Source organism: Vicia villosa, unplaced genomic scaffold (assembly GCF_029867415.1).
Source record: "Vicia villosa cultivar HV-30 ecotype Madison, WI unplaced genomic scaffold, Vvil1.0 ctg.001540F_1_1, whole genome shotgun sequence".
Taxonomy (NCBI): domain Eukaryota; kingdom Viridiplantae; phylum Streptophyta; class Magnoliopsida; order Fabales; family Fabaceae; genus Vicia; species Vicia villosa.
In genome coordinates, this window is record NW_026705658.1 from 83,293 (window position 1) to 93,067 (window position 9,775).

At 34.3% G+C, this 9,775-nt stretch overlaps 2 protein-coding genes across 2 annotated transcripts; both read left to right on the forward strand.

The window, feature by feature from the left end:
- The first annotated feature begins 1,689 nt into the window (after nucleotides 1–1,689).
- LOC131635745 (mitochondrial zinc maintenance protein 1, mitochondrial-like) lies at nucleotides 1,690–3,712 on the forward strand. The gene is made up of 2 exons (XM_058906388.1): nucleotides 1,690–2,023; nucleotides 3,412–3,712. Exons 1-2 carry the CDS (start codon nucleotides 1,780–1,782, stop codon nucleotides 3,486–3,488), a joined length of 321 nt encoding a protein of 106 aa, XP_058762371.1. The 5' UTR covers nucleotides 1,690–1,779; the 3' UTR covers nucleotides 3,489–3,712.
- A 2,119-nt stretch (nucleotides 3,713–5,831) lies between these two features.
- LOC131635744 (pectinesterase inhibitor 6-like) lies at nucleotides 5,832–8,089 on the forward strand. The gene has a single exon (XM_058906387.1). It carries the CDS (start codon nucleotides 6,306–6,308, stop codon nucleotides 6,903–6,905), a length of 600 nt encoding a protein of 199 aa, XP_058762370.1. The 5' UTR covers nucleotides 5,832–6,305; the 3' UTR covers nucleotides 6,906–8,089.
- The last annotated feature ends 1,686 nt before the right edge of the window (nucleotides 8,090–9,775 follow it).

Genomic DNA, 9,775 nt, shown 5'->3' on the forward strand with positions numbered 1-9,775 from the left:
ACTCTAGCTTGATGATCGAGTAGGGTATCCACGTGTTCGACGGTTCATATTAGCCTCTAGTGCCATCGTTAGTCTCAAACTTTAGGGGCTTCTCCAAAGACTCGAGGATACGACAATCAGTGATGTGTTTGGTGAACATATTTTGTAGATGGTGAGCACCTGAATGTTTGATGAACCGTGCGCATATCCTTTTTGAGAATGGTGGGAGGATGGTCTTCTTAGAAGACTGTCTTCTAGTGGTGTATGGTTGTTGTCTGTGCCTCAGAGTCATGGGGGAGATTTATTACCACAGTGATGAGGTCAATGCCAACTAAGTATCTCTTGAGCTCTTTATGGTTGCGACCCAACATTGATAAGAACATTAACTGAAACAACTCGAAAGTGGTTGTGTTGCAGCACCTCAAGCTGTGTTGCTATTTGACTCAAAATTTTCTTGGACGTGAAAGAGCCTCACTTTTTGTTGTTGTAATAGATTGGAAATGTTCAAAATGTGTTCATTTGCATTTGATGCTCCTACTGAAGCTTGGAACAGTTGAAATTCATGTGACAATGGTGGTCCCGAAGATCAGGGAGAAAGGGAGGAAAATGATGTTATAATGTCGGAATTGGTTGAGAATCTTGAATGATTAGTTGATAAATCACCATCGCTTAAGAAATCATGATCTAAGCTAAGATATCATGACATTGAAGAGGTTCTTTGTTGATTGGAACGAGAACTAGTGAAATATTATCTTGAAGGATGTGAATAGTTAATATGAAGTTGTTAGTAATAGTTGTGAGTACAAATTTGCTTTGAACCAGTCATTTGAGAAGATAACATGAAGAAACCATTATGCAATAATAAGGATTATGGGAAATGTAATTGGATACAACTGTGGTGGCACAATAGCGTCAACATTGATAAATTCGATGGAGAATTCATGATTATCAGAAGACAATTCTCACAGGCGGCATTAATATTCCTTACGAAAATAAAAAATAGATGAAAGGTAGAAGACGCTCGTCGTGTTGAATGTTTCAATATGGTGGTTATGATTTTTCAACGATCGGAAATAATACCTCTAAAAAATCAACACTCTAACGTTCAAGTCATTTATTGAATAAAGTGGAACTTTTTAAATGTGTCAAAGTATACAGTTAGCAAATGAAGACAATTATATAGAGAAGACATTTAAAATATTATCGCTTTGTCTGGCGTGACTCATTGTCATTTAACTTATATAGAAAAAAGTATTCTCCATTGTCTAATATGAAGTACGAGCAACCATTAAATATAATCAACGGTCGAGACGAGAGTGAAGACCATATTTCTATATGTGGTATCGAGAAGTGAAGATTCACCTAGACATTAGTAGATGAAGCTTTATAGAATTGAAAGTTGGAGACATTAGTAGATGAAGCTTTATAGAATTGAAAGTTGGACCGATCTTTAGGGGTCATTTGAGGAACACACATTTTCATAAAAATATAATTAGGAATTATTTTTTTAATGTCATTTGAGGAACACACATTTTCATAAAAATATAATTAGGAATTATTTTTTTAATGTCATTTGAGGAACACACATTTTCATACAAATATAATTAGGAATTATTTTTTTAATGTCATTTGAGGAACACACATTTTCATAAAAATATAATTAGGAATTATTTTTTTAATGCAAGGAAAACAATTATTTTAAAAAAGTCACTGAAGAATTAACATCGTATACGAGCAGCTTTAGGCTACCGGTAAAAAGGGAACGAAACGAAGAAGAAAAAGATTTCACCAGCGTAAAAGATGCGGAGAGTGGAAGTTCTGAGCGCGTACAGGGCGGTGTTGAAAGCCACTCGAAAATCATTCGCCGGCGACAGTCAAATGCTGAAAGGATCTGCGGCGGAGGTGCGGAAGCAGTTCGAGGACAACAGGAATGTCACCTCCGAAGCGGAGATCCAGAAGCTTCTAGCAGAGGCCAACGAGGCCTCCGATTTCATCACTAACATGATCGTCCAGGCAAAGCTCAATCCTGACGCTGGCAGTTACGGTGCGGTTTCTTTTCCTCTCTCTCTTGTTCTGCACTCCACCTGTTTGCTAATTTGTTTCTCTTGGATTTTTTTTTTGTTCCCCATGTTTTCATCAATACACATTCTTGAATCTGCATTAGCTCTTCGCAGTTGTATGAAATTTGAAATTAGAGAGGATGTCATAATTCTATGTACTGATAGTTTGTGTTTCATCTTTCTACTTTTTATTGTTCTGGAGTAGCAATGAAGTTTATTCAATATGAGAACTTTCAACTGTAGAAAGTATTTAGGATTTATTTCGGTTACTTTTAGCTATCTTTGGATATCATAAAATGAAAGAAGTAGAATGGAACAAAGCGAAGAGCGAAGTGAAATGTGGCGGAGCGGAATGAAGATTTCATTCTATCGTTTGTAAATTTTAGGATCGAATAAGACAAATTCTTCAATCTGCTTAAAACGGATGGGAAGAAATATGGTGGTAAGTGATGGAATGAAATGTAATTCATACCACTCCATTCCCCCATACTCCATTCGATTTTAAATGATCCAAATAATGAAATACAATTCCATTCCATCTCATACCGCTCCTCTCCATCCGATTCAATCAATCCAAACAAAACCTTAAGTTTCTTACAAGACCTACTTAAGTTAACCTACTTAAGTTAAATAAGTTCACGGTTCTTAAAAATAAGTCCTTAGCAACCTATAGATGTTTAGGAAGAACTTAAATGAATGAACTTAATTGAGATAGAGAAGCTTAATTTCAACTTATAGGAGTAGCTATAGTTTTAAAAATTATATTTCCCTTTCTATAAGTACTTGCGGAGAAGTTTATCCAAACTGGCTCTTATGGCAAATTTGGATTAACTTATAACTTATCAGAGCTTGTTCATTGAAGTTTTTTGTTTACAAAACTCTTAAATCATAATTATTACAAGGTTCTTTAATTTAATATCTTTTTCTCCATAAGTGCTTCTTGAGAAGTTTATCTATCTAGCTCTTAGTTGTAACTTGTAAGTCATAAAAAGTTTTAGAATGTAGCTTGTAAGGTGAGGATTGTCTCCACTTATAAACACAACACATGTCATATCTCTTAGCAATGTGGGACTAAATCCACCCCTCAAACCCAACACAATGAAGGTGTTGAGGGCTGCAATGGAGGCAAGCCAAATGCTGCAATTAAGGCGACTAGGGGCGGACCGCAATTAAGGCGGAAATTCCAACAAAAGGTTCTTATAAATTTGTGACTGTTTATAGAGAAGACAAATGAGTGATTTTCTGAAAATGTTGAGGTGCAAACTTTGATTTTAGTTTATTAGAGAAGCTATTCACTATGATGTTATTATTATTTTAAAAAAAAAGTCAATTTTAACTTTTTTAACAAGTGTCTGCAAACTTATTGTTGCAGTAGTGAAGCCTGGTAAAGAACATGCAGGAGCGACCTTTGAAATTCCTTCAGAAGAAATTGTTCGGAAGTCAGGATAAGGACATAAGTGAGGAGGTTAGAACGGAATGTTCTCCCTTCCCAATTGTTTATTTTTGGTTAGAAGCAATAAGTAATGTTTCTAGTGCTTGGATCGATTGAAATTTTTGCTTAGATTTTCTTTTGTGGTAGTTTTAGTCTACCTTGTAACGTGTTGTATGATTGTGCAATATAACCCACCTCTTTGTTAACCCGTTTCATCTGAAATTCCTATATTTTATACTCATTTGGGTTTTGATTCCCACACAAGTAGAGACACACATAGTTTGTTATCGTTATAGCTTTGTCGTGAGGACCAACATGTCGTAATATTGACTTACAATACAATAAACCCTAATGTGTGAAATATGAGGATTCATACCTTAACTATGAGGAGCCGAAATGAAAATGGGAGCAGATATAGGTATTCATATATTTAACATAATAAAATTAAAAAAACACTAGGGGTGTGTTTGTTTGAATGATTAAAATTATAATCCTGGGAATATCATTCCTAGAAATATTATTGTTTGGAACTTTATTCCTATCAATGTGTTTGGCAAGTTCCTAGGAATATTTTTAAATTTTGTTTTAATTAAATTTTAAAAATTAAAAATTAAAAAGTAAATGTGTTAAAATAATATGAGAATGGGAAGTTATGGTTGGTTATTTTATATTCCCATGGGAATGTAAGATTCCCATCCTTTTACATGGGAATGAAAATGAAGAAACTCATGAACAAAATTTATTCCTGGGAATAAAAAGTACCCGGGAATAATTTATCAAAACTTGAAACAAACAAAGAATTATGTGAACTCCAATGTCACATTCCAAGGAATAACATTTGTATCTCCGAAACAAACACCCCCTAGAAGTACTAAAATTGAAGTGGGTGAAAACTGCAAGGATGTTTAAACCTTTCAATTATAAGGGTTTGTTTACACTTCCCCTCCCCTGGTTGTAAAGATAAAACATATAATTTTTTTAATGGTTAATTGTTAGTAGTTAGTATTTTATTTTCTCGTTTATTTTTTTAACGGTAGATTGAACCCATGACCTCCAACTCTTTTAACGCGTAGCTCAACTAGTTCAAACAAGTTGATAACAATGTATAGCTAATAGCTATCATTATAATAATTAACAGGCTTACACAATTGAATTTTTGGAACAACCATAAACAATGGTGCATATGTGGCTGTGGCAGTGGCAGTTGAGTTTGGAGTTATATATTTTACCTAGAACTATATTTTTGCAGCATTGCAAAATAATTATAGATGTTGCTTTGGGCATTATATTATAAGATATACGAAAATAGAGTATGATGCCATCCGCGTAAGAAGTTATTATTGTTATCACCAAGCTATTGAGTGAATTTTATTAAGAGACAAACAAATGTGATTGCTTGATCATACTCTTGTTTGAAAGTCCACTTCTTTAGCTAGATTCCACTTATTTTTCCTAGTTGCATTGACCCTAAGTTATTATTGCAATGAAGTTTGCTTTTAGAAAAAAAGAAAAAACTTTCCTAAGAGTAACAATCACATGCCCAAGCTGTACAAACTACACATGCCGTATGTCTTACTATTTGGTGCTTGTTTACCAAGTTGCTGATCATTTGCATAGAAGATAGAAAATGTTGCTATTGCAGTTAGTGAAGGGTTGTAATCCATGGTTTTTGCTATAAGTTTTGGATGTAAGGCTCTTTAATACCGTGAAGAATAAAACATAGGGTGAAGTGGCCACATAAGCTGTAGCATTTCATAGTTTATAACTTGTTCAAAATAGTGTGAAGTGTGAAGCAAAGGGTAAATTGGCTTTGCCAGATTGAAATTTCTGTCAGAAAAAAATCACACTGAACAGAGTTGATATGCAGAGTAGGACAGTTGGAAGGAAATCATATGGCGAACAATTGATGAACCAAATATTCCCTCTATTTTAATGACATTAATTGAACATCATTACCACCTTATATATATCTAACCTATGGTAGAGTCTAATTTTTGGCTTAAGTCAGGCAAATACTAATAAACAAACTATCCCCATTTTTAATTTTGTAGAAAAGATACAAGCATTAAAAAGACCTCGTGTATTTTAAACCAACATGAACTTTATCTGCTAGTAAGATCGAATACCTGATTCGGTAGCTTAAGCGTCATCTTCTTTTTATATGCTCTTATTACGACTATATTTTCATTAGCATTTGTCTAACTGGTTACACAATTATTTATAACTCAACATTCTATAAAATAAAATATTTATGTTGTGCATTTGTTATCAAACTAACAAATAGAATTTTTTTTTTTTGTTATCAACCCTTATATTACGCTGTTTACCTGTGATGCCTTTTAATGTGTATCAACACAGTTTGTGGTTTTTATGATTTTTCCTTAGCAGGCTGGTGAGATTTATTATTGCAATATTAAATTATCTCATGCAAATGAGCTGTGCAGAAGCACTCACAATATTATAAAAATGAAGCATCTTGTTTTTATCCATGATTATAAAGAGAACCTCACCTTCCAATCACATGTTACTTACTTTTCCCTTCTATTTCATATCACTGTCCATATACCTTTTTTAGTTGAACTCACTTGTCTCTTGCCTATGTAACAACCTACCTAAAAAGGTGCAGTAAAGTAAGACATGGCAGTAACAGTTAGCTTTGAAAGTTTGAAAGAATCTACCATTCTCAATACTAGTCATACATTTCACTAATTCAACTATAAGAACTCTAAAGGTCACTCCTATCTTTTCCATTCTATTTTTGTACTGATAAGTGCCAAACTACTACTTTGTTTCATCTTTTGCTTCAAGTTCAACTTCTTTGGTCTTTCCCCAAAATGGTCAGAAAAATATCATACCTTACCTTACTGCTTGCATTTTTATTTCCTTCATTCTTTGCAAATACTAGCCAGTTGGCATTTGCAAAAGGAACAGACAATGTCAGAGAAGCTTGCAAAGTAACTAGGTATCAAAACCTTTGTATGCGCTCCCTAGCACCGTTCTCTAACAGTGCTGGACGAAGCCCTAGTAAGTGGGCGAGGGCAGGAGTGTCGGTTACAATCGGAGAGGCTAAGAATGTTCAAGCTTATCTGTCAAGCTTCAAGAGGCGCGAGCATTTAAGAGGAAGAAATAAAGTTGCACTTTTAGATTGTATTGAAACTTTTGCAGATGCCATTGACGATCTTCATAGGTCACTGAATGTGCTCAGAAGGCTTAGCAGAAGCACATTTGGCACCCAAATGGGGGACCTTAATACATGGTTAAGTTCAGCCCTCACAAATGAAGATACTTGCCTTGATGGGTTTCAAGGCAAAAGTGATAAGAAAATTAGATCGCTGCAAAATAAGGTTTGCAAAGTTTATTATGTAACCAGTAATACTCTAGCTCTTGTCAACAAGCTTGCCACTACAGGTCTAGGAAGCATTTCTGATCCATAGAAATTATAAATGAAATGTTTCAACAAGGAGCTAGAATAAGCTGTTTACATGATTAACTAATTAAGTTATCCTCTCAGCATGCATGCTTCTAATTTGATCAATTAGTGTCATGCTCGTTGTTCATGATAAGCTGTCTTCTCATCTTATTTTATTCCTATTTCCGAGTCTTTGATTTCTATCTAAAGGAAAATAAATGTTATCTTAATATGGCCATCGATAGATACTGTTTTTCATCCATAAACCACATAAAGAGGAATGGGTATTTAAACTATTCCAATAACTATTTGTATACATCGTAAATTAATTCATGCACGATTTAATTTTGGCGGGCATTAGAGCAAGATACGGGTCTGGGTCTGGTGTATGTAGATTTAGTTTTGGGGTATATGTTATGGTACTGTCTGTTATGGTTTTTTATTTGTTTCTGGTACTGCTATGCTGTTTGGGTGGCTTGGTGTGCTCTGCTATGGTTTTTTATTTGTTCCTGGCACTGATATGTTTATTTGGGCATTACTTATGCCTGGTTAAGTAATAAAGTTATTTGGCATTTAAAAAAAAATGCATGCACGATTTTACTGCTCTTTATTCGAGCCCTATTCCTACTAACACCACCTTTTTCTTGGAATTACCTTCTAAATTGGAGTTATCAAATTGATGGAGCTTGGTGTATTTTGTGCCACTTTAAGGAAGTTTTTCTGTTTTCTTCTAGTGACCAAAGGGGAGGCATTTACTCTATTGATAGAGTCGGTGCTTTCTCCCAAATGATGGATAATATGGGATGTTGGATATCTATACGATGAATGGCATATTAACTTGCCATAGAAGTTGTAAGATACAACAGTTAATAAAAACCATTTTAATAAAAACTAGTTAATTTTTTAAATGGTTTAACTTCAGTTTGGTTAAGGTTCAAAATTAGTTTACAAACAAGAACCGGTTAATTTATACGAACTATTAAATGCATCTCTAAACCGTACTCCATGCACGAGGAACTGACACATTACGTACATCCTCTGACACCAAATGCTCATGGTAGTTGACAAATATCTCATCAACATCTTTGTGAAGGACAATGACAAGAGCAGCTATCGCGGGGTCCGTAGGTATACCTTGCAGATACCCGTATAACATCAGTATTCTCTCTAGGGGATGTGAATAGATAAGTCGAGACCCATAAGTCAACTATCTAGAGTAACCATGATATCTCCTCCATATATCGTGTATGGCGATGCTTTACAAACAGTGAGAAACAAATATCTTTCACTAGAATGCGGTTAAGGGAAAGTCTGTACGACTCAATCGTCGGATTTCCCTTGAGTGGGTTAATCGAACACACATGACAACTCTCTAGTGTAGTCATGTAGATATTCTCAACTGATAATACCAATAAAATGTTGGAGGATCCATGCCTAAAAATGATTCAGATGAAATATCAATAAGGGTGTAGAACAAGTAGTTTGAAATTAATAAACGACGAGTAAATCAATTACCTGAAATAAATAGTTGCATTTAGTCATTTGTATCGTCTTCCATTTATTGTCCGACTAATTTGGATTACAAGTACACCAAATAATCTCCTCCTTTTTGTACTCGTGAATCCTCTCCAAGTTCATGAGTATTTAAGATAGACAACATCGACATAGGTCACACTTTTGTCTACGAAAATGTCTGTGCCGAACAAAACAAGAAAGTATGTCTTAAATGCACATTGTTTATGGTAGCCAACTTGTGTATCATCATCCACAACATTTACAATTGCATTCAAATGGTCAATATATTTTTTTTTGTTAGGAATGAAAATCTAGCATGACACTCTATGGTGTCTTCTATCTCCTTTTGGGCATCTCACTCATATCAACTTCTAATTATGTCACCATTTGGCCGAGTGTCAAATCTTCGGATTTAAAGTGATCCAAAAATCTTCTTTTGTACGGAAGATGGAGGAGACATAATACATCATCAAGGGTGAAACTCATCTGATCAATAAGAAGATGAAATGACGACATCTTTGCATGCCATCTCTCAACAAATACAGACAAAAGATCATGGTTAATATAAACTTAACTTGTACTACATAAGCCTTTCATACTAGATAACTTAAATACATTTTGAAACCAAGGTTCATTCGGCTAGGGCAACATTTCTATTTTCCTAGCATGGTTTATACACTTTAGGGTGTCACGATACTGAAAAAAATACATCAATATCAAACAATACAATTTGTATAAAACAAGAATATTAAAGAGTAATTAAATATTTATACTACCTCTCCTTCTCATACATGCCTAGCAGTATGATGTGCATAAATTAGAAGCAGTGTCATATCATCTGGACCTCTAAGAAAACCACCAGGTGCGGTAGCAACAAGTCAAGTTGTAGGATGTGGATCATGCACATATACAACAACATCATAAGTAGGGATGCTCAAATTAACCAGTTATATAAATTATTCATATCCATATCCAAATTCGGTTATTAAAAACTGGTTAATTATTAATGTGGTTTTAACCAAGTCCATATTTTGAACATATTATTAATACGGTTTTAACCAAATCCACATTTTGGATATCCATATCCAAAATAAAAACTAAATCAGTCTATTTTATTAAAGTCACAAAAAATATCTTAAATTTTGGCAAAATACTCTTTTTAGTCTTGTATCTTGTAGCCAGGGTTCAATTTTGTCCCTTAACTAAAAAAAGGACCATTTGAGTCCCTTAACTATACAAATTGAAACACATTGGTCCTTTTCGTCTACTCTGTTAGTCAAATTCTATTAATAAATTACGTGGCAGTGATGTGAAATGTCATGTGGATTTGACCAACTTTTGCAATGGAGTTAGCGTTGAAAAAACCTGTCGCTAAAAATT

What these genes read in the sequence shown, in the direction of transcription:
- LOC131635744 (XM_058906387.1), top strand. Translation starts at nt 6,306, where the DNA reads ATGGTCAGAAAAATATCATACCTTACCTTACTGCTTGCATTTTTATTT.
- LOC131635745 (XM_058906388.1), top strand. Translation starts at nt 1,780, where the DNA reads ATGCGGAGAGTGGAAGTTCTGAGCGCGTACAGGGCGGTGTTGAAAGCC. An exon ending in TCCTGACGCTGGCAGTTACG is followed by an intron (nt 2,024 to 3,411) that starts GTGCGGTTTCTT and finishes TTATTGTTGCAG; the next exon opens with TAGTGAAGCCTGGTAAAGAA.